We start from the raw sequence: 27,028 nt of genomic DNA on the forward strand, positions 1-27,028 counted from the left end.
GGTTTGGGAGAATGTTCTTAAGGGCATTATATTGAAAGTGTTATGTTGAAAAAATATATTAAAATATTAGTGAAGTTGGTTTCAGTTTATTCATTTTCACCAATTTTAAACATATTTAACAATACTTATAACTACCAAGTATATAGTGAGATGCTTGCTTTGAAGACGCAGATCGCTAGGGATAGGGCTGTAGATGCGTCTGACTACATGTTGCGTATCAACGTTGTTGCTCCATCCCGAAATAAAAATGATTCACTAAGATCGAATAAAGCTATAGTGGTCATTAACAACTTCAATTCATTGTTACCTTACTGTTATAACGCCATCTATCGGACAATAATTAGTTTATTAGTGAATTTAAAACCAAATACATAGTTAAATAAAAAAATACGCACTACCTTTTTAGGTTTGGGTCTCAGGTTACTGTATCTGTTTCATGATCATTTGTTAATCTTATAGGCAAGTAGGTGATCAGCCTTCTGTGCCTGATGCACGCCGTCGACTTTTTTGGGTCTAAGGCAAGCTTTTTCTCACGTACGTGCGAATGTTAAACACGCACATAGACAAAGCCGAGGATCGAACCTCTGACCTCAGTCCTCACTAACTTTTATAAATAGTTAAATAAAATTAATTACTATATATAGAGAATAATATATTTCAACATATTGAAACATCACATTATTGTCTTAATACTCAAATATTTTTATTTTCTTCAATACAGACTATTTGATATTACAAAAAGATCATAGAAACTACAAAACTTATTTAAAATTAATTTTTACTCTAATTCTTTTCTTTTAAAAGAAAAGTGTTGCTTAAGTGAAGTAGTTTTTATGATCAAGGTACTACAAACATGTATTTTAACATTACATCTATGAAGTTCCATATTCTTCGGGACTTCAACATTAAAATTATTGATGTTGAAATGTGAAGTATCTTCTTATCTTCTAGACTCTTCTAGAGAATAATTAACACCAGTTTTCAAAGATATTCGAGTGAATTTAAAATTCTTATTTTACCTACATTTTAAGTTAGATAAATCAAAAACAATGTTACAATAAACTAAAAGTTTCAAATCAAATCTTTCTAAACCTATCCCATCCTTAATACATGAACCCTCACATTTATTCATAATTATTGAATAAGATAATTAAATGTAACTCATTGGATGTCATAGCCGGAAAGCTTGTAAGTCAGCCTTGTAAGAATCGGTATGCCCTTTTCTTCAAGGACCCTAAGTCGAATTGGTTTTGAAGTCATAGTCAATCTGTTTTTGTCACAGCATAAACACAATTTGACCGAAGAGATGAATGATTAGTCCATAGACTGCAGTTAGAATACTTATTAATAAGGGTTGGGAACTTAGCGCTAAGTGAAGAAAGTCAAATCCTATTTCTGACATACGGACATACATTTCATTCTTGGCAAAAAACATATTTTCTTACGAATTCATCATAGTTATTTGGCAATTACAACTGTGAAGGAAGACATTAAAACATCAACCGAACAACACAAGAGGAGACTTCAGTCAAAGCTCAAGCTTCGGGCCTCTTGGAAACATTGAATTTCTTTGATATGGGCAGGATGCTCACCGGATGTTAAGTGATACCGCCGCTCTACTCTCAATATCAGAGGGGTCGCGAGTGCGTTGACGGCCCTTTAAGAATTGATATGCTATTTTCTTGAAGGACCCTAACTCGAATAGAGTGCAATAGTCAATAGATTACAAGTTACGGAGGGAAAACAAATTATTGGATTTGCATTCCCTAATTGTCTTAAAATCTGATGAAAAGCCAAGAGGCTGATTGCAGATGGGAGAAAGAAAAAAAATATTTTCACGAAATGTCAATGTCAGTCTCAAATTCTAAAATCTTAGTTCCATGACACTCGTTAATGTCAAGTGTCAAAACTCCTTGGCATGTACCTGTAAAAAATAAATTTGTAATAAATGTATTTAAGTTATATTATTAAGTCAATAGATGGAGCAGACACAGTCTTGCGCATGTTAATTGACTTATTCGAAACAATTATTGGCAGGGTTCGATGGGACTCGATCAACTTATTCATTTATTTATTTTATACTTTCGTTGCAGTTATATAGAACAATTAAAAGAAATAAAAAGGAGCAACTGGTGTCCTTATCGCTCTCGAGTGTTCACTTCCAAGCAACCTCCAACGACAAAAAAAATGTCTACCCTCTACACAAAATTTTTAAATGCATCACTTTTTTAAATTTAATTGTCTATGATTTCACTAGAGTTGCTATAGAATAAATAAATTATCCTCCCTCATCATCGTATCCCTAATTACTAACTACTAACTGACGTGAGACATACCATAAATTATTTTGATTCTTTTCACTTTCTATTTTTAGTTTAGTTTGTTCTTTTTTTTTTGTTATTCCTGTTTAGTTTTTGTTTTAATAACTGTGTATAACATGTATTTTTGCACTACTTGCCTATCTTATTTAATACATTTTTTTTTCTTTACTCACAGTGGTTGCCTGGAAGAGATCGCTCGAAAGCGATAAGGCCGCCAGTTGACCTCATTTTGATTTAATTATGTTCAATTTTTTTAATATTGTAGTGTAACGAAGTGTAAAATATTTTTTTAACACAAAATCAATACAAACCTCACACTAAGGTCGTGTATCCTAAATACGGCGTAATGCGCATTTCGAAAAAGCGGGTAGAAATGATCTACCGTCGTCGTTAGAAGCGTGTCGCAAAGGGGCGGCAATTCGCGGTTTACCGGAGACTCCAGGTCCCATATCTCGGATAAGGAGCAGCCTTTGCTGTAAAATCAAATGTATAAAATAAGGTAATTTACAAACTACCCGCATCTCAAAAACTGCTAAACAGATATTGATAAAACTTTGACTGTTAAGGAATACATCTCTATACATCTTTTTTTTTTAAACGAAATATCTTATTCTTCCTATTCATAATACTAGTATATTATACAGTCTGTAAAATAATTTAATGAGGGTAGTTTAAAATGTGAGAGTACCTCCTATGATGAAACACATACCTGCTCCTCCCGTAACAGTACTTGGTCTCAACGACGAGGTAAGTGGCGCGGAGTTTGCTCAACTCCTGGTAGAGCTCGTGCGGTGAAAATCGGCCGTACATCTTGTATACTGTGTACGCACGCTGTCTGGAATATTTTCAATTGAAAAGTGACCTATGAAGTTTTGTAATTTTATTACAACAGAGGTCGGCGACACACACTCGAGCCGTTGCAGACGTCCATGGGCGGCGGCGACAGTCTAAGTGACAATTTTTCAAACTTTTTGGTGGCTAAATGGTAGTCACGTAAAATTTTACTGACTTTATCCTTTCGTAAACGATTTAACTTTTTTGTAATATGTATTCTATCGTTGGCTATATGTTAAGTATAATTGTTTTCGTTATATGTAATTTATTTATTAATATAAATTACTAAAGAATAATATTAGAAAAGAGTTTTATTATGGCCTTCCACAGATCACAAATAATTCTCCACTATAGCTTGTTAATTTCATCCTAACGATGTTGACATTTGACATTTCAACATTCTATTACCATTAATAATAGAATATTCAAAAAGTAAAACTATCAAATTTTGAATCTGTATTTTGGACGATTTGTGCATTTTTATTATTTATTAAAATTAATGTTTTTTTTTAATGAAATCTATAAGATGAATTTAGTTCGATACAGTGCGATTAGTGACAAGTGTTATTTATATTTTAAAACCATTCAGAATAAATGGACTGGTATAGATACCGGCAAACTTCTTACACAAGCATTAAACAAGGGAGTGCGCATCGTACACAGCGCGGGACACAGACGTCAACTGATTTACCAATCACGCATCGGAATGTTAAACGACAATGGAAGTATGTGTCAGGAAATGGTTGATTTTCAGTTAATATTATGACCGAGTAAATATGTATTGTTGCTTTGGTTAATAATTAAGATTACTTCTAATACGTTTAAGAATAACGTATTATTATTACTTAACGAAACGACCAATCAGAGCCGAGCAAATGCCTCGAGTGGACGCCATCTTGACTTTGGGCAGAGCCTTCAGGGAACGCAGGACAGTACTGATTGAGTATTCAGAGGAGCAATGATGATGAAAGGTTGGAGTTTAGGTATAGTAGATTGTGATTAAAGTGAGATCGGTGCCTTGAACCCGCTGCTCACTATAATTTAAGTTTTATTTGTAATTTTAAAAGGAATTTATGCAGATTAAATATTGAACGACAATTATTAGTCTTTTGTGCTCGCACTTTACCCACCTGATGTAAATGATATCAGGACACTGACATTGCCAGAAGGCTCGCATTTGCGTTGCCGGCCTTTCATATCCATATCGATGGAGTGGCGTTATTTAGCCGACATATTTAGGTTTTAAAGTCTGTCACTCCATGTTACCTCGCTTCCAGATGTTCGTAGTGTGGATGCGCGACTATCGGCCTTTTGGTCGTGAGCATTATCGTGGCTAGGAGGGGCATCGAACCCGCTATAGCCCCGGGACCTTGCTTCCCTAACCACAGCAGAAGTTCCTCTTGGTTGTAATCGCTAAATTCACCTGAAAACAGTCAGAAATTCAATTTTTATGTTTTTATTTCAATGATATTAAACATTTAAAAAAAGCGTGTCGTCGAAAATCAAACAAACTCCGAGAACTGAATTTTTTTTTATCATTAACCCAAAATAGACAAACATACAATTAATGACAAATATATAAAATTAGCTGAGTGTATTTTAAATCTTACCCATATGAGACATCTCTTTACTGACATTTTTGACTAGATTGCACATCATAGGAAAAATACCCACAAACAATATTACTATTAAATACTTCATAACGGAATGTGGGTAGCTGCAAAAAAAATGTACCCGCGTCATTTACGAATTTACTTTTGTATGAACTAGTACAGTAACTGCTGGACTACACCATTGTATGTCTGTACTTAATTATATAAATTATTAAACAATGGACTGTTATCTGATCATCCAATAAAAATTAATGAAAATAAAACTTACATATAAAACTTTTTCTTGAACACCAAAGAAGACATCAAGCACATTTGCGTCGTAAATAGCAGCTTGAGTCGCATCACTAACGCTGCCATGACACCATAGACAACCATTTGTGATATATTATAAAATACCGCAGCGTCCATAGATAAACCAGAGAGAAAATGTATCAAGTTATCCTTCTCTGTATTGTCTACGTCCTTATTTAAAACATCCAAATCTGTGTCCCCTTTTCGAATATTCGTTTCATTATTCTCAATTCCGCTGTCCTCGTCATCGATCAGTCTCTCCTCTTCCTTGTTAACATTTTCTGTCTCTTTCTTATTAATCCAAAAGTATACCGCGTTTATTACTCCGAATAATACATATGGAATCAAAAAGGTTTCAATCATATTTCTAATAGAACTGAACGGTAGAAAGTCAAATACCTCCGAACAAGTATACATTAATGTATGGAATGTTTTATAATCTGTGAATTTTGAAAATAGAATCTCCCAGACGTGCGTGTCCTCTTCCACTTCTAGGAAGTCGCTAATTATTTTTTTCAAAGATATCGAACCACAGATAACAATAGACACTCTAAGTATAACTAGCCAGGACTCAACCAAAAAGTCAAATCTATTTTTGACCTTTATACGAAGCCCACTAAAGAATAGACAATATGTAGAAACTACTAGAAAAAGACAAGCATATAACGAGGACTTTAACATTTCATTCCCTTGGAGTAAAAGTATAGCCATATGTAAGCCACAATAGTGAGAGTGTAGTAATATAGAAAGTTGCCGTGTATCTATAACTCTTAACTGTTCCATCAAAAAGAATATAGCAATTTGGGTTAGAAATATGAATTGTGTGAATTGCCAAAACAGGAGACAGAGGCAGTTGAGTAGAACGATTCCAATCTGAAAATAATAATAATTATAAGTGCTTTGAAAGTTGTATTTATGGAATAATTAATTGGTTACATTCAAACAATAGCTTTTCCTTCCTATATGCAGAGTCAGTATTCGGTGAGCTACAATATTTGTGATGTATTGGAATATATCATACAGGAGTCATAACATTATCATTCAAGCTCTCAGATACAAAAGAAAAATATAAACAACAAAAAAAGTTTATACAGAAATACTTCAGGCTAGTGAGTTCAACTGTTTCAGTATTTGATAGCATAAATGAAATTAACTCAAAGTAGAAAATCTTAACTTAATTTTCAAGTATTGAAAACTGTATAATAATTTCACAAGGTTAAATATTTTTTATTAATCTTGATACCTGTAGCTGTATAGTATTCCGTTTGTCATGTATTTGTATGGTCAGCAAATAAGTCTGCAATAACAATAAGGGACCAGCAAAGTTCTCCCTCTCATTGGGTGCCCATTGGACCCTTGTACATTCCGCGTGATTGGCAAAGTATTGGAGAACAGCTAGACAACCACCGAGGTAGCTTTCACTGGAAGTTTAAAGATTTACCATTAGGCAGCTACACTGAGTTGTTGATAAAATTATCTCTAACAGTAGATATGTCATACTGTAAAATTAAAATTAGGATCAACTACATGTTGATATGTATAATTAAAAATCAAAATGTTGCCTTAGAATAAAAGGTAATTTTGGAAAAATTAGTTTAAAATAAAAGTTGAATATTACTGCTATAACATCATTTGCGACAGACTCAGTCAATCATTTTAGTAAATGCTGGTGAGTATGTACTTCATTAAATTACTTAAACTTTTAGTATTAAATAAGTGTTATAGCACTCACCTTAATTCCATAGCATGCAAAAACAATGCTGCAACATTAACTCCAGCAAAGATCCACACAGCCTCCAAATAAAAGAAAATCGGGTGGCCCAAACCAACACAGCTTTCCACTGGATCGTGGCTTTCACCACGGTCTACTATGTGGCACTGGCGATATGAGGTGGTATTGAGCCATGGCTCTAAATAACGGTATAGAGCTCCTACTAAGACCTGTAATTTATGATTCATTTTCTTTGAATATACTCTATACCTATCTTTATTGCTATAAGTATGTCTTCATGAAAGGGAGTGTTATTAATAACTGCTGTGAGACACAAAGGTTAACACATGTATTTGCAAGTCTTGTTTTGGATTCCATATTAAAATCCCTTCATTTTTTTAAAATATATAATTCTTTGATAAACTTGTACCCCTTTATTCATAAAAACTAAATCAGTCAAATGCACTATAATAATCTTCCTGTCAAATTGAGTTTACACTGTGATGAAGAGACCATCTGTCTCTTTAGTACTATAGCTAAAAAGGTAAAAAAGGAGATGAAAGCCACTAGTAACAATAAAAATGTTATGTCTGGTGAAACCATACCTCTGGGTGTATATTAAATCTATTAAAGGCATTTACTTCTTTTGGATACTCGACAATTCGATCATACATCAACTTAGAAATGCCAGCAACAAATGGTTTCTCTTCCACAATTGTCTTATAGTATGAGTAATAGAATCCCATTTCTGTGCGGAAGGACATTTCTCGCTCCAAGTCAGAGAGGTATGAGAAATTTCTGTCATTTTCAAATAAAAAACTGACATATTTGGAGTGCAAGTAACTCACAATAAATACTGAAAAGTAACCAATGAAATGTAAACGATCATATAGTCATTGAATTCTATAAAGATCATGTGATGAGTCAAATTTTATCGTCGATTAAATTAAGTTTCAAAATTTTAGTCTCGAATTAGCTATATGAGATTATTAAAAGAAACTCTTTCTGAATAAACAAAAATAATATATGTAGATAGAATATTTAAAAACTTACCAAGAAATATTAAAAGAAAGGCTTTTATAGTTTTAATAAATGTATAAAATAAAATCGTTTCCTTTCTTCTTTCTGTATTTTCTTCCATGCCTGTTGGTGCTTGGTATCAATTTAAATATTAGACAAATATCATTTTAGATTTTATCAATACACAGTACTGAAATACGAAAATTTTTTTCGTTTCGCTACAAAAATTCCGCCTAATATAGCATATTAAAAATTAGTCAAATGTTTTTAAACTGAAAAATGTAATAGGTTATCGATGTAAATAGTCGTCTGTCAAGATAAAAATATATAGTATATAGTAATATTTATGTAAAGACTTTTTTATTCTGTACTAGGCATCTAGCCACATTAGTACCCAAAAGTTTTCTACATACACTACCGCTTTTGCGAAAATGCTTCGTTCATAGCCAAGGGACATGTTACTACACTACCGCAAAGTTGACAGCGTAGCTCCGCGCTGCTGATCATAGCACCTTATGCGGTCATATTGTTTCTGGATTAAATGTATTATTGCTAATGTCACATTTATAAACATAATAAAAGTTAAATTTTACAATTTTAGATGTTCGTAAAATTTATAGAGTAGAGTGGCATAATATATTAATTTAAATTGCATGTTAAAATTAACTATGGTTTATTTTATGTGCTCTAGAAATGTAATGTTATAAATTAATACAATATTTTAAACCTACATAATAGCGACATACATTTAGGATTTCATCTCATAACAACTAATATGCAAAATAAAGAAACAGCATATTTAGTAACCGCATTGAAGAAACAAAAGTAGTAGAACTATGGATTGATAAGATAAGAGTTAAGAGAAGATTGCATTTGTTAAAGTACAAAGAATTAAAATACAATGTAAAAAAAGGACTATAGTGAACACTGAAATTAGAGTTTGATTAAAGCTTTGGGTTTGGTGTTTGTGAGGTATAATTAAAATATCATAAAAGTCTAGGTGTAATTAGTGATTGGATACTAGTTTGCATTTGTCTCTGTTTATTTATCCTTATTCACGTTAAACCTGCTGAAATTATTAAAATAAAATTTGAAAGAACATAGTTTGTTCCTGTTTCCTATTCTTGAGGTAATGTAACTTTAGACCAGAAGTCATTTTCAGGTGCGTAGGTATATTTCAGATGTGAAAGCAGTCACTAATGAACTTAATTAGAAGTTCTATATATGTATATGGAAGCTAATGATATAATATTGATATAGATTTATCAAATCACATGGATGTATGCTTCATGAACTTTGGAAATATATATATATATATATATTGTTAATTAATGAGAAGTTTGAATTGAAATCCCTTTATGAAGTAAGAATTATTGACATTGATTGATTATTAATATTTTAGAAATAATAAAAAGCAAAAGACTAATTGAGTAAGACAAATACAGAAATAAAGTAGAATATTTTATATATATTCGAATTACACAAACATATTTCAGTATTCTATTGGAATAATCTACAAACAACATTAAATCAGAGAAACTGTAAAAACGTTATAGTCGATACTTAGCTAGCTATTCACACTTTACGCGTGCTTTTCTTTTCCACTCGTAAACTAATATTTATATTTTGATGCTATAACCTTCTTTCTTTTGTAACAAACAAATGAATGTCTGAGGTTGTCCGGTGTCGTTGCCATACATCAGTTAATGTTAGTAAGGTGATAAAAAACAATATAACTTAAAGTTTTACAACTTATAACACGACTAATATTCATATGAAGAAAAGTTGAAACCTACCTTAACTTAACCAACTTTTGTATAGATTCATTAATTAAGCTGTAATAAGTGACAAATGACAAGGTCACTTGATCATATTATAATAACAAGATGTGATTTTATTGTTTGCTCAAAAAAAATCGCCTAAACCTTAAAATGTTCATTAAATTATTGTGTGTGAAACTTTTGTAAATTGCGGTAAGATTTTTTATTAAAACATGTCCACGCGACATCGCGACTCAGCAGTAGCTAGGTGTCGTGTAGACTAGCCGAGCTGTTGCCTAGCCAAATGCCAATAGACAAGCCGTGTAGGTGTCTACTAGCTAGACAGCAGTTCGCACTGTGTAAACGAGCCTCTCTAGCCTGTTTATTAACAACAACACTGCACTCGGCTATAAAATGTCAGTGTCAATTAAAGTTCAATTGTTTAAATTTTGAAAATAACAGTCGTGAAGTTGCGCAAAAATTTAAAAAGAGAAAATACTGTAAGCAAAGTTTAGATAAATTTAAACTGATTAGTTTTAGCTTATGTATTGTAAAGATAAAGTCAAAAATATAACTCCTTTGTTTAGAAAAGTCTGAACCATCCTACAGTAACCGACGTCGTGACCTTGACCTTGACCTCACGGATGCTGGACGATAGTGATAAATGTATCAATATTATACACAACTCGCCACTCGTATAATGTTTAATTGCTATGACTGAAGAAGATAATTTTATTCTTTTTAAGAGGTCATTCGCGAATAACAAACAGGAAAATATAATTCTAATTTGATAACTATTATGCTTCCAATCTTTTAACGATGTGCACATCTCTATTATTAGCTTAAAGTATTAAAAAATGTATTTAATTACTTTTATTATTGCTCTTGGTAAGCTATTGTTCATATATACCTTGTACAATATTTGAATCAAGATTACTTATATATATGTTTTAGGTGCAACTGCAGAGGTTTCTTATCTTGGAGCAGATGGATTTAGGTATGTTTTTAAATGCATTTCACAAGAATTATTAAAATTATTTATATATAAAATTAATGCTCATATTATAGTTATTATTATTCTTTTTAATTATTTTTTTGCAATTTGTATCCTTTCAATCACTAATTGTAAACCTGTATTGTTTCAGTAACTCTTCACACAGAAATATATTACGATTCAAAAGACGAACTGATTGCAAGTAAGTTTTATGATAACTAAATTTAGTCAGTGATTGATTTAATTTAAATAGTAGTAATTCTGTTTATGTGGATGTCATAGCCTCATACAAATATAACTCATATTCCATCCACTACCATATATTTTCCATGCTCAGTCTTCCAATCAAATTATACTTCAAGAATGAACTTGGTATCTCCTATATTTTAGTAGGTTTAAAGTCTACCTAACTACGAATTTTTCTTTTGTTAATTTCAAAATAGTTAAATGGGAGAATTTCTAGTAATATTTCTTTCACAATTAAGGGCTGCTTCAGTTTTGCTATTTAACTTTGTTATTCATTTTTTTTAGAACAAGTTTGAATAATATTTTGAGTAAGTCATATTGAAATTATTAAAAGATATATGAGTTAAGCAAGGTGGCGGTTGATCGAGTGATATTCAAATAAATCTACTGAAACTCTGTGTTTGTACCAGGGCGTCAACTGGCTTTAATGTTTTAAAACATTCGCTTATAACTGACATAAAGTTATTAATTGCGATGTTAACAAAAAACTTACTTGGTTTATTATTATAAGCAAGAAAGGTATATTACAATTTAATTTCAAAATGTGTGATGATTGGTAACATTTGGTTTGCACTTGAACTAAAATATATACATGTAACTTAACAAATGCTGGGAAAGATTGGTCAAAGGTGTTAAGGCTGCTGATCGCCTTCCTGTAATAGTTAATTATGTCAACTGTATTATATTTCTGTATGCAACAACTTGTTAAGAAATGAATAAAATAACTCATGTAATGGTTTTCTTGCATCCTCTCTTATACAGAATTAACTATTGCGATTTCTGCAATGCAGTATATATTTATAATATTAGTATATAGACATATTGTGTACAGTGTAGTATTAATGAAAGAATTCAAGTACTGAAACAATTAATATATGTTATTACTTACAGTGCAGATGAACATGCATGTAGTGATTTCTGCATTCCACTAGACAAACAATGTGATGGTGTGTTGGATTGTTCTGATGGATCTGATGAGGCATCGTGTGAGAGGTAATTTTATAAGGAACTTACCTAATATATCTTTGGTTATAGTTAGAAATCTTTTAAGTGATACATTTAATTTTATAAAAATAATTGTTTTAGGTTTTTCCAATACCAATGTCTTGATGGTAAGCGGATATCGGTGGATAAGCGATGTGATGGAACAAAAGACTGTGCTGATGGAAGTGACGAAACACACGCTCTCTGCCGGAAAATGTCGTAAGTTATTTTGTATTTGTAGGGAATGTTTTTGGTTTGCAAACTCAATTTACGCACTTACACTCTTAAAAGGTTAGTTGTGTGTTATTGTTGCAATGCCAACTTAATAATATTGAAAGGGGAATGGAAGCCAATATACCTAGGTACAATATAGAACTTTGAAATTCTATTTTTTTTGGTACTACAACTCACATTTAATAGCTACACAAAAGGGCCACTGGATCGTGTCTTTTCTTTTAAGATATCGCGGTTTGCATCAGTAATTCTTATTTTCACAAATTCACAAACAAAATCACCAATACCAATTTGAACTTACGAAATGTGTATTGTGTTTCCCGCGCTCAATCCTTTATGACAATATTCAAATTCAAGTTGACAATCGTCTTGTAATCTGTGACCGACTTGGCGTAGACAAATAACATTAGAATGACATAATATGTGTAAATAATCTATATAGGGTATGGCCGAATCGCTTGGGCTTATTATCATTTCGTTAATTCAATGTCCAACGAGTTAATAGAATTATGTTTCTATAGTATAAGGGCAAAGACTGGCAAGGAAATTAAAAAAAATATATGCTCAGTGTAATATTTTATTTTAGATATATTAAGTTGAATGTGCCTTTTAAATTTTGCTTTACCAAATAAAGTTGTCCTGACTATCTGTTCCGTTGTACGTACGGCGCGTGCGTGGACGGCACAGCTGCGTGTAACGGAGTGAAGGAATGCGCAGACGGATCTGATGAATTGCTGCCACGGTGTCGTGATCAAAGTGATATTGTTGGGTGAGGACTTAATAAGAATCTACACTAATATTTTTTTTAATACTTGTATTAACTTAAAAATTAGCACAAATTTAAAGCATAACCGAGAAAAAATGTTTCTTTGGGAGCTTCCCATCGTTTGGTTGGTTAAAACCGCAATGTATAGTCATATACACTGCTCGCTGTATCAATTAAGATAAGCCCCCTTAAGGGTCTTACCATAACCCAAGTGCAGAGGCTTGCCAAAGACGGGAGGAAGACGACCTTCTGAAATTAAGAGTGCTACTGAAAGAGAATTAATATATAAAAGATGCCTATTTCATTCTAAATAAATTCTTTTTTGTTTGCTCTTTCATGCTTGGCTTTAAGGTTTAAACAATTGAAAAAAAAACGCTGTGGAAGGTATGCAACAAATGATTTTAAGTGAAATGAATTCGATGTTCCAGCGACAAATTCCGCTGCGAGAGCGGTGATATGATAGATTTGTTCCTCGCGTGCGATGGGAATGCGGATTGCGCTGATCGGTCGGACGAGTCGCTAAGGGGATGCGCAGGCGCAGTTTGCCAAACAAATCTCTTTCAGTGCGCGTACGGCGCTTGTGTCGACGAGGGATCTGATTGTAACTATGTAAGTTTCATTTTAAGTTAGCATTTGGATTTTGTGTTTTTTTGCATTTCTGCATTCACAGAATATCGAAATAAAAGCGCAATAATTTAGATATTTTATGTAATCATGCTACTCAGTATTAAACAAAATTGGATTTGTGTTTCACTAAAAATTACAAGAAAAACAAAAAGATTTTGAGGTACAATTTCACACTGCAGATGTTAGATAGGTACATTTATGAATAATACTGGGTTTTTTTTATATGTAATTAATTGACCCGGCAAACAACGTTTTGCCATGTATATTATTTCCAGGAAAAATTTTTTTGTTCAATAAAAATAACTATCTACTATAATACAAAATAAGGGTTGATTGTAGACGGGTGACATTTAAGGGTTGTATGTATTTTTGTACGCGGTATCGTAAAAAAATAAAAACAAATAAAACTTGGGTGTCCAACCCAAAAAAAAAAAAAAAAAATTTTGTTACTTGTCACTTAGGGGTTTGAAAGAAAGATAATAGCCGATTCTCAGACTTACTGAATATGCATAAAAAATCATAAGCATCGGTTGAACATTGTGACACGAGAATTTTATATATATTGAGATGGCTCATGTTGTGATGTGGTTGTTAAGTGGGTTTGCAAGTGCATGGACGGCCTTTAAATAATTGTTACGCTCCTATCTTGAAGTATCCTAAGTCAAATTGGCTCGGAAATATTTCATTAGGTAGCTGGTTCCATTTAGTAGTGGTGTGCGGCAAAGACTGCCTTAAAAAACGCTCAGCCGTGAAACGACGGACGACGAGGTGATACAGGAGGGAATTCGTGGTTAATTTAACTCTGACAGATTCCATATAACCTTTTCTTAACAATGGTTATACTCTGTGTTTTATTAAAAGTAAAAAAATATATTTTTAAGCTTTCTAAATCTTTTTATATGATTATAAAATATCACGAAACAAACATTTCTTTACCAGATTCAGGAATGCGCAGACGGTTCTGACGAATCTGACTTATTATGTAATCGGACCATAACAACTACCACCACTACTACGGAAGCAGAGATTATTGTCGCGTGAGTATTGTTCTGTGCACATTTCCGGGCCTTGCAACCTCGTGGAAAGAGATCACGTTGATCTCGAAACAATAGGCTCGAAGTTGGATGCAAAAAGAACGATAGTCCCTTTTCAAAATGCCTCATAAATATTTATGATTCTAAGAATACAGATCTATAACCAATATTCAACCCGATCATCGATCTTTACTGTTCATTGATTGACTCTGTGAGATTTGGAAGATTTTGGTAGAGATATAGAATTAGTACGGATTTTATTGTATTGTAATCATAATTTACTTTTTGTTATAATACTGTAAATTTTCTTAAAATGAAAGAAATTAATAACCCCCCCCCCAACCATAAAACACGCCGTAACGTTGCTGTATACAATAGTGAAGCGTTTAGTGACCACCCTCAGTGACTCTTTATACCTAAAACTTAACGTGGTGTTAAGTACTGGAAAGTGGAAAATAATATTATCAATAACGTGTAATTCAATCCCCGCCCCGCATCGTAACGTTTTACAGGACCCCCCCCCCCAAAATTCGTTGCGTTACACTTGAACCTTATATAATACTTGAACGGCATACGCATTTATTATGACATAATTCAATTACAGTTTTTTGTAATTAATGAAACTAAATGTACCGTCTTATAAATGAATTTGTCGTAAGTAAATGTGATTGACAACTTTGTGATACATTTTAAATTTAGAGATAGTTCAATAAATGACTAAATATTATTAACATGTACTTTTGTTCAGCCCAAAAACCTGTTCGGTACCAGAACATCCCAGACACGGTCTGTATCGTCTGGCTTCACCCACGACTTCCAATCGCTACTTGACTTTGAACGTGTCCTGCAAGCCTGGATACAAATTGGTCGGAGAAGAGACCATACATTGTTATAGCGGAGTCTGGTCTGTGGAGACTTTGCCCACCTGTGTGCGTGAGTACTTTGATCTTGAAACCATTCTTTACGATTTTTATATTGTTACAGGGGGCAAATGACGACTCTCACATTGCCCTTCGCAAGTGTGATGCCGGCCTTAAAACTAGATTTTTTTCCTTTCGTAAATGTTTTGTATTGTGTTCCATCTTTGGTATAATTGTTTGTTGTTAGATATAATTTATGTTTAAGAGCAGTGATGGCCTAATGGCTTCAGCGTGCAACTGTCATCCCTGAGGTCGTAGGTTCGATCCCCGGCTGTGCACCAATGAACTTTCTTTCTATGTGCGCATTTAACATCATGAGACAGATACAAAATCTGAGGTCCAGACCTAATAAGGTTGTAGCGCCATGGATTTATTTTTTATAAATTATGAAATAAATAAATAAATATTGATTAGTAATGGGTGGGAGTAATCGCTATTGGATGTTAAGGTAAGGGTCAGGCATAGATGACTGATGCTATTTGCCGATTAGAATAAATGTATCACGAAATATAAACTAAAATCTCAAGCCCAGAGCTAAAAGAATGTAGTGGTACATTTTCTAGTATTTTTTTATGGATGTTGCCATATTTAATGCATGTTATTTATATACGTTTCCTTATCCCTTATTTTTTAGTATGTTTGACATATTTTGTTATATATTTCAATATGATATTTATTTTCAACACAAATATACAGTTTTTACAATATTCTTAACCTACATAGTAATAACAATAATTGAACATAAAAACAAATTCAAAAGTTCTGTTTCTGTGGCAATATATATTCGAAATACATAGAGGGTGATCCCAAATATTTTTTCTCGGCCGACCGTCACATTTATTAGTTGAGTCATTGTTGAGATTTACTCGGGTTACGTTAGACATATTTTTATTTTGATAAATACTTTTTGTTAATAATAATTGATAATAGTTACGTCCACTATTTAGATTTTAACGTGAGGCAAGGTATTAGCATCAGTCTAACCCCTCTTTGTTCCCAAGCTAATAGAATTTCTCCAAATCCTTACGGCTGATAATATTGTGTTCCTTGCTTTATTGCGATACTTATACGTTGAGGAAAGTACTCGTGTCATTGACATTAATTCAATTGCTTTGAAACTTCAGGGTCCTGCAAGCTGCACCCATCAGACAGTGTGGTGTACCGTTGCCTGGTGACGGAGTATGGCGGGATTGACAGCATCAGAGATTGTGGGAAGGAGGAGCTGGACGGTACGACGGTGCAGCCCGAATGCCGGCGCCCGAATTATTACAGCCCCCGGGACTTGCCATATATGTTCTGTACGGATGGACAGTGGAATTATAAGCCTAAATGCTATCCGGGTGAGATTTTTTATTATTGGCTAGTTTGATATCTTCTCAACTTAAAAATTGTCTATATGTCTATTACATTGGGAAAATGTCGAAGCAAATGTCTATTAAATTGAGAAAATGTCGAATGGAATGTCTTTTACATTGGGAAAATGTCGAATGGAATGTCTATTACATTGGGAAAATGTCGAATGGAATGTCTATTACATTGGGAAAATGTCGAATGGAATGTCTTTTACATTGGGAGAATGTCGAAGCATATGTCTATTACATTGGAAGAATGTCGAAGAATATGTCTATTACATTGGGAAAATGTCGATTGGAATGTCTATTACATTAGCAAAATGTCGAATGGAATGTCTATTACATTGGGAAAATGTCGAATGGAATGTCTTTTACATTGGGAGAATGTCGAAGAATATGTCTATTACATTGGGAAAATGTCGAAGCATATGTCTATTACATTGGAAGAATGTCGAAGAATATGTCTATTACATTGGGAAAATGTCGATTGGAATGTCTATTACATTAGCAAAATGTCGAATGGAATGTCTATTACATTGGCAAAATGTCGAATGGAATGTCTATTACATTGGCAAAATGTCGTAGCAAATCTCTTACATTGGGAAAATGTGGAAGCAAAAACAATAAGTAACCGATCAAACAAATTCTAGTTTTCTTGTAATATATTTCAGAATGCGGGACTGTAACCCCCAAAGGGGAGATACTAGTGATAGGGGGCGGGATGGCGGAACGGGGTGAGGTGCCGTGGCATGTGGGCATTTACTTAAAGAATTTGACTGCGCACACGCACACCCAGATCTGTGGGGGTTCACTTATTAGTACTACAACTGTTATATCGGGTATGTAGTTTTTAGAGGATGTTATAAGTGTGTAATTAAAATATAATACTCAAAAACAAACCAGAAAAAAAAGGAAAATTAATTAACAAAAAATATTTGCTATTAAAAAGAAAAATAAAATTTAATTTACTTAATTCATAAAAATCTGTAACAACACAGTTTTTGTCTGTCTCTTTTCATCATAGCGTAAACACAGTTTGAAAGAAAGAGATGAAAGAGTATGTTCGGTACAATGGGCTTTTTGACGGTTTCAAAAAGTAAGAATCTGTATACAAAGACGAAAAGAGTTGTGGAGTATAATAGTTTGTAAATATTTTATTTTATAAAATTGTAAACGTTTATACGTTAATTGAGACGAGGCGGGCAGGAATTCCACATCATTAAGTGATACCCATGTACTCTCACATTTCACATGGCTCGCTAGTGCGTAGCCGGCCTGAGCTTGTAAATAATGTCCTCGCCTAATTCTAAAATTGTTTCGGTGTTAAATTTTTCGAAGATATACAAAGAATTTGACGTGATTGGGATTGGGAAGCCATTTTGTATTTGGCCTTATAAAAATTTCAATACGTTTTAAAATCACGAATTGTCACACTCTTAAGAACTCTTTCGTCTCTATCTGTAAAATTGTGTGTACGCTGTGATGGAAAGAGACAAAGACCAAATGCATTTCAGCCGCGCATTGCTTCTGGCACGAGCAGTTACAGCAATTGCCGAGTTATTTGTACTCGGTGGCTGTCGGAAAACTGTACCGGGATTGGGACCATCCCTACGACTCGTTATACGCCCAGCGACGGGACGTAAGATTTATTAATTTATTATTAGCTATAATGGGCTATACAGTGAGACAGAGAACACTTGATAAAAACGAGCGGTTTTCTTATCCAAGTAAAGGAAAAATAAAATTGTATAAATATACGCAGTGTTGTTTAGCGACCTGGAGAAGTGCGAATCACGGCAGCGCACTAATTACACTCGCAAAAACATGAAAAAAAAAATGTGTGTATTAGTGTACACTCGTAAGAAGTGAACTTCTTTATGACCTTATTTTTCGAAAAAATGATCTTCTAGATGCAACTTTACGGATTTTTTTATATTTTTTTTAATTTAATGTATAAGTGTTCTTAATATAAATGAAGTTGATGTGGTGGAGACACAAACTGTACACAGTTTTTCTATCCACCAGGACGTCGAACATAATTAAATCATTAACACACATATATATATACTAAGGCCAGTGACATATAAACTGTAAATTTATAACAATCAAACCATTCAAACGATTTAAAATTGCACGTAAAACGTCATAAACAAATCTAAACACTGACGCGCCATAGAGAGCCGATGCTAAAAACCTGTTCTTGTCGAGAATTCTCATTCACATACAGGTTGAGTTCCTATAATCGAATATATTCTAATTGGTTAAATAACGTTAAATAAGTTTAACAAAAGGCTTTTATTATGCAATTATTTCATTTTACCTTATTACTAATAAGATTATTACAAAATTTCATTTATTGTAATAGAATAATTACTCCCCTGGAGAAAGTACTCTTCGGATCAACCGTGGTAGGGACAAAAAAATGTGACGCGTTACGGAAAAATGTGACGGGTAACCGAAAAATGTGACGGTTTTTTTCCAACGCCGATAAGGCAGTTATATTTCAAATACGAAACAAATAAAGAAATTTCATGTCAAGACTATAAACTTAACTAATCATTTTATTAAAATTTTATTAAAATCATTTATTTAAATTAAATATTTCATACATATTTTTTTACAAAGCTACACAAAGTGCGTATGAGCAATTTCAAATAAAATAAATATCGTTTTGTTATCCAGGATAACGTTTTGGTCTGATTTCATGAATGTCTATAAATTATTTATTGAATTCTCACAAAATTTATATTTTAAATTAATCAGTGATTTTGAGCATCGCGAAATTGTAGTGGTAAAAGTGAAACCTTCAAAAACAAAATTTTTATAATTAATAATATGTACATCAGACTTTTTTCACCATCTAAATGTAGGATTTTATTTAGCTTTTAATTAACTTTTAATTACGTAAGCTTTTAATTACGTACAATTAAGTGTAGTAAGAAGTTTTGACTTCTAAAACTTTCTATAATTAATGATCTGTTAATAAAATTGATAAATTTCAACTAATTTTATAATTGAACTACTTACTTGACTTATTTAATTTGTTAAATTTATTGTTAACTTATTTAAAATTTGTACACTGTACAATGCTTCATATCTCATTATCGCCCTCTTCAAATCTTATGAATTGATGTGTCGGTCTCATCATCCGTTGCATCCGGTTCTTGTTCCTCTATTTCAGGTATCAAAAATAGAGTTGGCCTCGCGCTTCTACGGCGCTGATTTAAACTATCAATACGATCTGGCCGTGGTGGTAGTCAACGAGCCGTTCTACTATCGCCCCTACATACGTCCGCTCTGCTTGGACTTCGATCCGAAACTGAACGAGGAGCAACTGAGAAAGGGGAATATGGGCAAGGTTTGCTTGTGTAGTTCTATTTAAATGAATTTTTCTTTCTCTGACGTACATAACTGACTATGATATTGTCTTTTCTACCGAATTTACTGTAAAACTTTTTAAGTGTCTTTTTAAAGCCAAGTGTTGATAATGCGGCGGTAACAAAAAACTAACTTCTTGACACATACCCACACATTGTCTATGCTTGAAAAAGAAATGCATGTTCGAGGATTCCTACAAATAATTTATACATTTATGTACTATTATGTTGACTATTATAGCTTTGCTTACTTTTGATGACAAGGGAGGGGGGGGGGAATACATTGCAGCAAATCTGCTTACCTCATACTTAAATAGCCCCGTACCTGTAATACGTAATTAATAAAAACCCGCTATGTTCGCGTTTCGCTTGTTTTTAATTAAAATGCATTAAAATCCAGGTAGCAGGCTGGGGCCTCACGACTGGCTATGCGGGGTCAGAATCGCCCATTTTGAAAGTTCTGGACGTCCCGTTCGTACCCTTTGATGACTGTGTCAACAACACTTCGAGAGATTATAAAGAGTTTCTGGCTGCGGACAAAATTTGCGCTGGACATGCTAATGGTAGGAATGTACTTTATTTTATTTACACTTCGTAACCTTCAACATACCTATAAAAATGGCTTACGTAAGTTATTAGGTCTAAGGCCTTATCGCTAATAAGCGATTTCTTCCAGGCAACTTAAGTATTGAAAAATTAAAATAATGCCTAAGTGCATATAAAAAAAATTTAAAAGTAATGATTGGGTCAATTAATCAAATGTCTAACATACAAACACTACAAAATAAATTAATAAAAGCACTATTTAGACACAATTTTGTTAACGCAAACTAGTCTATCGATTTTTAATTAACTACTTTACTGCGACATATACATATATGAATACCAGGCTGAAGATTGATTGAACTTATTGTCGACATAGTTCATCATATATAAAACAGGATAAAGAATGTCATAGCGTATAAAATACGTACTAACATAGTCGAAACGTTGCTTTATATATAATGCAATTAATCCAGATTTAAAGATAATGGCTGATATGGCGTTGATTACAAATATACTACTGTGAAATGTACACCCCAAATGCAAGAGTTTTGATTCGTATAATTCAGAATCGCGAAGAATTTATTTATTTATAAAAACAATCCGGACCCTAAATCGACAAACAAATTGTCATTTGCGCGTTTAACTGGCAGAGCGTTTTGGGCTGCCTGTAGTCCGCACTTCGCGACCATTGTTAATGTTGGAGTTCTGCCGATCTTTGGCGAATCCAGGTTCGCATTTGCGAGAAGGGCAAGGTAAGGAGCGGATATGGGCCAGCGGTCATTATTCCGGAGCCTCTTCTGGCAAGCAATAGCCGAGCCAGGGTCCATGTGTGTTGGTCTCAAATTTTTGTACATCTTTCTGGCCAAGAGGTGATCAGACATTTGCGTGATATATGCCGTTTATAGTTGGCCACTTTACACAGATTAGACTATGTTTTTTTTTAGGTACAACCCTTTGTAAAGGCGATAGTGGTGGGGGTTTAGCGTTTCCAGCTCTGGTACAGTCCACCTCTCGGTACTTCCTACGTGGAGTCGTTTCGACCAGCCCACCCGCTAGAGATACTCGCCTGTGTAATTTATACTCTTACACGGGATTCACCAATATATTGGCCCATGAAAGTCTGATTAAGGCCTATTGGTATGTTTGAGACGCGGAATAGATGGGATGGTGTTGCCACTGTTCAGTGTACATACGAGCAAGTGTTGCCACAATTTATTTTGACAATAAAATTAATATTACCTATGGTCGAGTTCCCAAAAACTAAGGTTAAGTTTAAAGATCAAATGTTTTGGATGAAAAGTTTTTTAATTCAGTTAAATTAAGTGCCTTAAACTCAAAATGTTTAGGTCAAAAGTAAAAATTTTATATAAATAAAATTCTAACACTGTTTTATTTTCTTTCCACTATTGTCTATGGATTTAACGCCTTAGTTTTCCTCATTTCGTTTATTGGCATATTTATACAACTCTCTTTAATATTTATTGTAGCAATCTTTAAAAAATATATACAATTTTGAAGAATGGATATTTTATTAAAGAACCCGTATACTATGGGTAATCCAGAATGATACTCAGGTCTCGAAAAATAACTCAAGCGTGTAATGAGCACAACATTTATTCCTAAATCAGGCAAAGAGAAAACCATAATTCTCTATAACTCGAGCGTAGTGGAAGCCACGCGGCACACCTGAAATAAATATATTTTTTTGGCACTCTCCTGTCTTATGATCGTAATAGTTTAAATGTAATTGACTTGTACTGGACATGCGGGTAACATTAAATAAAAGTTTCTCCTGTATACATCTATAATACTCCCCATAATGTCTCTAGATTCAAAAATCAAAATCATTTATTAATTTAGGTAATACAATGTACACTTATGAGCGTAAAAAAGTACATACGTCATCTACGTGTTTCCTACACAATCGATTTAAAGGTAATGTTATCTCGGCAAATGATTGATCCCGTAATACTCCATCTGCAGAAACTAAATGACCAATATATACCTATTCTTATTATTAGATAGTAATATCATTAAAAGTTGGCACTTATCTGAAATTAATTTTAAGTATAATTTCCTCAATTGTTGGAGTACGTCTATAACATTTTTATTTATGACAATTTAAGCTTCGTCCAAAGATAATCAAATCATCCAGATAAACGAAGCATTTGTCATACGTCAGACCGGACAGAGCTATAGACATTACTGTACTCAAATTACTACAACAAGTTTTAAGTCCCATTGGAAGACGTTTTAATTTATATTGACCTGAACTAGAAAAAGAAGCAATATATTTACGAGTTTAAGGACATAACTAACTTGGTAATAGCCTTGATTTAAGTCTAAATGTGTGAAATACATTGATCCTGAAACTGAGTCTAGGTTGTCGGTGATTTTAGGTAATGGGAACTTAGTATCAACTATTACAGCATTGAGTTTTCTATAGTCAACTACCAAAAGCCTTCAGAGTTTTTAGGAATGAGCAACGAAGGACGGTTCCATTCGCTTGAAGACTCCTCTATTATATCATCCTTCAGCATTTGCTTAATTTATCTATCAATGTCGGGCTTCAGTCACCGAGGCAATCTATAAGCTTTAACATACGTAGGATTATCATCCGGAGGCTCTCCTGATGTTAAGTGATACTGCCGCCCATGGACACTCAATGCCAAAGGGCTCGCGAGTGCGTTGCCAGCCTTTCAAATATTGGTACGCTCTTTTCTTGAAGGACCTATTTTTATTTGTAAACGTTAAATCGAGTTAGGCGAGATTCAATAAATCAGCCCAACATGTGCCTGCAGTAATGAAGAGCAAACAGTGGAACATGTGCTTCTACACTGCCCTATATTCGCATCGTCCAGGCACGACCTGGAGCAACAAATGCAGATGACTGTAGACCGTGACGGCCTACAGGACATGTTAATAAAGCACAGACCGTGCCTGGAACGGTTCTGCGAAAAAAATCTTAAATATTTAAAGGAGGCACACAAAACCGAAAGAGCGGGTCTCGCTGGGAATTGCGCCCCGGCTCGCCCATGAATATTGTAAATAAAAATATTACCAATGCAGCCGGGGCGTATTTCGCGACGCGTAGCCTGACATTCGCGAACTAGTAGAATTAGTTAAATGTATATTGTTTTTATTATTGGAAAAAATGTGGTATAAAAAGTCCCTGGACAATATGGCAGGGGAGTAGTGTTATAAATTAATAAAAAATTTAAAAATAACTTGCCCTTTATTTGGAACCAACTTTGAATCTCTAAGTACTTCTCCAGACATTATATTAAATATTGGTATAAATAAGGGCGATTCCCACGTAAGGATTACTTTTAATTGTTTCTGTGAACGTACAATTACATATTTACAGATGCCTCTAAACACGGTTAGGTTGGTGATGTAGGCATAAGATTATTTCACTTACAAAGTAAAACTACAATAAAAATAAAGTTTCCTCCAGAGTCCTCAATCTTCACAGGGAAATGTTACGACATCTTTAAAGCTTTAAAACTAGTTTTGAGTAAGAAACTTAAGAAATCAATCATATTCATAGATTCACTTAGTGTTCTTCAAGCTCTCCAAAAATATCTATTAAAAAACAATTAATTTTTCCTAATATCTTTGTTGTCTGTGTCATATGGTTGGATACCTGGACATGTAGTGCCCTATGGCCTACTTATTTAATTTAATAATACCTATTTACAATATTTACAGTTTGTAGTCGTTGTTGTAAATCATTAAAGTATTACTACACACACCACTATAGACATTGTGGTAGGTTTGATAATGACATAGCAGACCAACTAGCAAATGAAGCTGTTAAGGATAAAAATTATTATCATGATTTAGCCTCGCTTCCTGCTTTTTTTCTTCGAAAATCTTGGATTGACCTTTGGATTCAGAGCAGATTAATTAAGTGTAAATATTTTTCATCTATACATCCCACAATACCACTGAAACCATGTTTTTTTAAAATGAATTTTAATCATATCAATCTATCCTATCCTCTGACCACTCCATGTTATTCGATCATCCTCATCCTTCTTCCAGTATCACATCTGTTCCTGTTCTGCTTATTTTTATTGCTTAAAATGTTATTTTTATGTCTCACTGTAAATAATATAAAATTATAAGTACATATGTATAATAAGTATATATTAATTACTGTTCCTTTCCATAATGTAGTAATTTGTTAAATTATTTTTCTTTAGTATTCCGTGTCCTTACCTTTGTCTGTGGCAATACGCTCGGCGTGAAGCTACAAAAACACAGTGGTACAATAAGCGTGGTATAAAATGTTATACCAAGAATAACCTAAGAATAAGCAAAATCTCTACTAATAAACCCTACATAACATAAACTTAGTATAACGTAACTGTTCATACGTTGAATTTCATGAAAGCCGATTAAAACAATATATTGAGAGGGAACAAGTTCATAGCAGACTACTTGGAGACTTTGGCTATAATTGCACTCCTTTATTTACACCAATATTAAATCAGACCGCTCATAAAGAAGAGTGATATAATTATGGTCAGATCAGAACTCGCAATAATGTAGAGAGATGTTTTGGTGTTTGGAAAAACCAATTTAGGTGTTTATTGACAGGATTCAGAACATCTCCACCAAATACTAAGCTGTATATTGTAGCTTTGGCAGTATTGCACAATATAGCTATTGATTTAAAAGAGGAACCTTTGATGATGAAGAAGAGACCCTGCCTTCACCACCAACAGTACCCTCACAGTACACTGGAGCAGCAGTGACAGCCATTATTGATGAAAACTTTTAAGTTTGATAGTTCTTAATTTAGGTTGTTTTAACAACTAAGTTATTTAAAACAAATAAAACATTATTTATTTTTAAAACATTTTTATTTCATTAATCTATTTATTTTTAAGTGACTCTAATGTCTTCATGAGAATTTCCGTCTGTAATTTTAAATTTACCATTATTTGACTGTGTATCTCAGCCATATTCTTAACTCTATGTTCATGTTCTATTTGAAGCCTCTCATTTTCCAGAGCGTAAATGCTATGCACATCTGCATTTGAGGCTTCTCCAAAACTAAAATTGCTACTTGCTTTCTGTAACAAATAAGAGAATTCATATTATACAAAAACCTTCCTGGAAGAACAGTCTATTTAAGTGTGAACCAGACCTAAAACTAATTGCATGCTACAGACGTGGATAACAACTTTGTTTTTATTTAATGATACAGATAATTTAAATATAATACCGGCGTTGTCCTCATAGGTGTCTTTGGAGTTTTTAGGGGATTCTTGTTGTTTGGTTTGACATGATTTTCTTTAGCTTTTGTCATATAATCCTAGAAAATAATGAATTTGTTAAGTTATGTTGTCACTATATTGCACACTTTTGTCTGGCTTTTTTAGAATTCAGGCTATGTCAAAACTGATTTATTACCTTATCATTGTTGGCTTTATTTTCTTTTGGGATATCATTTGCTCCCAAAATGATGATATTTGTAATGTCCTGAAATATATAAATAATATCTATTAATTATCATGTTGAGTGGTTTGGACTCAGGTAATAAGGTGTATTATAACCACTGTCCATTATAAGTGGGAATGGCCTCACTTCTTGGCTGGACAGTTTCGGTACTACTAGTGCAACATGGATCTTCTGAGGTCTACTATGACTATCTATGACTACCCTGTCGGGTAATATAGTAGTAAGTATATGCTTTTGCTTGAGAGGTTGAACCTTGAGCATCACCATACATCATATTTATATTTTACATACCTACCTCGACACCATCACAATCAAATTCATTAAAATCGTCTTCGAACTCTTGTGGTATCATCTCTGCCACATCCATTGTGTCTGGAGAAGGTGCTGGTGGCTTTTGACCACCTCCAGTTTTTGATGTTTCAAAACGATTTGAACGAGATGACAACTCTTTTTTTGTATTCAATTTAATGCACTTCCATTGGTTCATCAATTGTTTTTTGCTTCTAGTCCTAAAATTTGCTAGATTAAATCTGAAAAATTACATGTTTTTATTTAACAATTTTTTTTGAGATGCAGGTATTTATTAAAATATTTACTTCTCTGTTATATCGCTCCAAGCCTTCATTTTCTCCTTATTAATGTTTGTGCTTAAATCTTTGTTCTCAATTATGGATATATAGGGTCGTAGTATACTTTTAAAAAGTTGCTGTAACAAACACAATAAACAAAAGCAATGAATAACCATTATGTTTCAGTTTTACTCGACATTCATAATTCTCCATACCTTTTCTTTTTTCTCCCAATTAACACAGCGTTCTCTTTTATTACCTAGCATGTTAGTATCGTATAAAACAGAAAAGTGGTTATGATAATAAAAATCAAACAACACGGATCAAAATTACCACGAATGTAATCGTTAAACTGAC

At 33.3% G+C, this 27,028-nt stretch overlaps 3 protein-coding genes across 6 annotated transcripts; 1 reads left to right on the forward strand and 2 right to left on the reverse strand.

Annotated features, from left to right (window-relative positions):
* Window positions 1–136: 136 nt before the first annotated feature.
* On the reverse strand, window positions 137–8,073 carry LOC123718094 (probable C-mannosyltransferase DPY19L1). The gene is made up of 10 exons (XM_045674477.1): window positions 7,824–8,073; window positions 7,376–7,626; window positions 6,792–7,000; window positions 6,303–6,480; window positions 5,037–5,932; window positions 4,766–4,872; window positions 4,422–4,578; window positions 3,031–3,156; window positions 2,633–2,794; window positions 137–1,924 (listed from the first exon to the last, which is right to left on the reverse strand). Exons 1-10 carry the CDS (start codon window positions 7,909–7,911, stop codon window positions 1,897–1,899), a joined length of 2,202 nt encoding a protein of 733 aa, XP_045530433.1. The 5' UTR covers window positions 7,912–8,073; the 3' UTR covers window positions 137–1,896.
* A 2,023-nt stretch (window positions 8,074–10,096) lies between these two features.
* Window positions 10,097–23,559, forward strand: LOC123718031 (modular serine protease-like). Of its 3 annotated transcripts, none has more exons than XM_045674382.1 (15): window positions 10,097–10,438; window positions 10,505–10,547; window positions 10,696–10,746; window positions 11,682–11,783; window positions 11,877–11,993; window positions 12,643–12,777; window positions 13,203–13,383; window positions 14,341–14,438; window positions 15,184–15,368; window positions 16,480–16,695; window positions 17,379–17,546; window positions 18,222–18,346; window positions 19,889–20,065; window positions 20,485–20,647; window positions 21,575–23,559. In XM_045674382.1, exons 1-15 carry the CDS (start codon window positions 10,408–10,410, stop codon window positions 21,775–21,777), a joined length of 1,995 nt encoding a protein of 664 aa, XP_045530338.1. In that variant the 5' UTR covers window positions 10,097–10,407; the 3' UTR covers window positions 21,778–23,559. The 3 variants fall into 3 exon arrangements, with proteins under 3 accessions (XP_045530338.1, XP_045530339.1, XP_045530340.1); XM_045674383.1 differs by having other exon boundaries at window positions 10,099–10,216; XM_045674384.1 differs by lacking the exons at window positions 10,097–10,438; window positions 10,505–10,547; window positions 10,696–10,746; window positions 11,682–11,783 and having other exon boundaries at window positions 11,881–11,993; window positions 12,696–12,777.
* A 1,930-nt stretch (window positions 23,560–25,489) lies between these two features.
* LOC123718041 lies at window positions 25,490–27,028 on the reverse strand. 2 transcript variants are annotated; one of them, XM_045674397.1, is made up of 6 exons: window positions 26,887–27,028; window positions 26,699–26,808; window positions 26,398–26,632; window positions 26,055–26,123; window positions 25,867–25,956; window positions 25,490–25,714 (listed from the first exon to the last, which is right to left on the reverse strand). In XM_045674397.1, exons 1-6 carry the CDS (start codon window positions 26,935–26,937, stop codon window positions 25,514–25,516), a joined length of 756 nt encoding a protein of 251 aa, XP_045530353.1. In that variant the 5' UTR covers window positions 26,938–27,028; the 3' UTR covers window positions 25,490–25,513. The 2 variants fall into 2 exon arrangements, with proteins under 2 accessions (XP_045530353.1, XP_045530354.1); XM_045674398.1 differs by lacking the exons at window positions 26,398–26,632; window positions 26,699–26,808; window positions 26,887–27,028 and adding an exon at window positions 26,229–26,383.

The sequence above is a fragment of the Pieris brassicae genome, chromosome 14 (genome assembly GCF_905147105.1).
Source record: "Pieris brassicae chromosome 14, ilPieBrab1.1, whole genome shotgun sequence".
NCBI lineage: Eukaryota > Metazoa > Arthropoda > Insecta > Lepidoptera > Pieridae > Pieris > Pieris brassicae.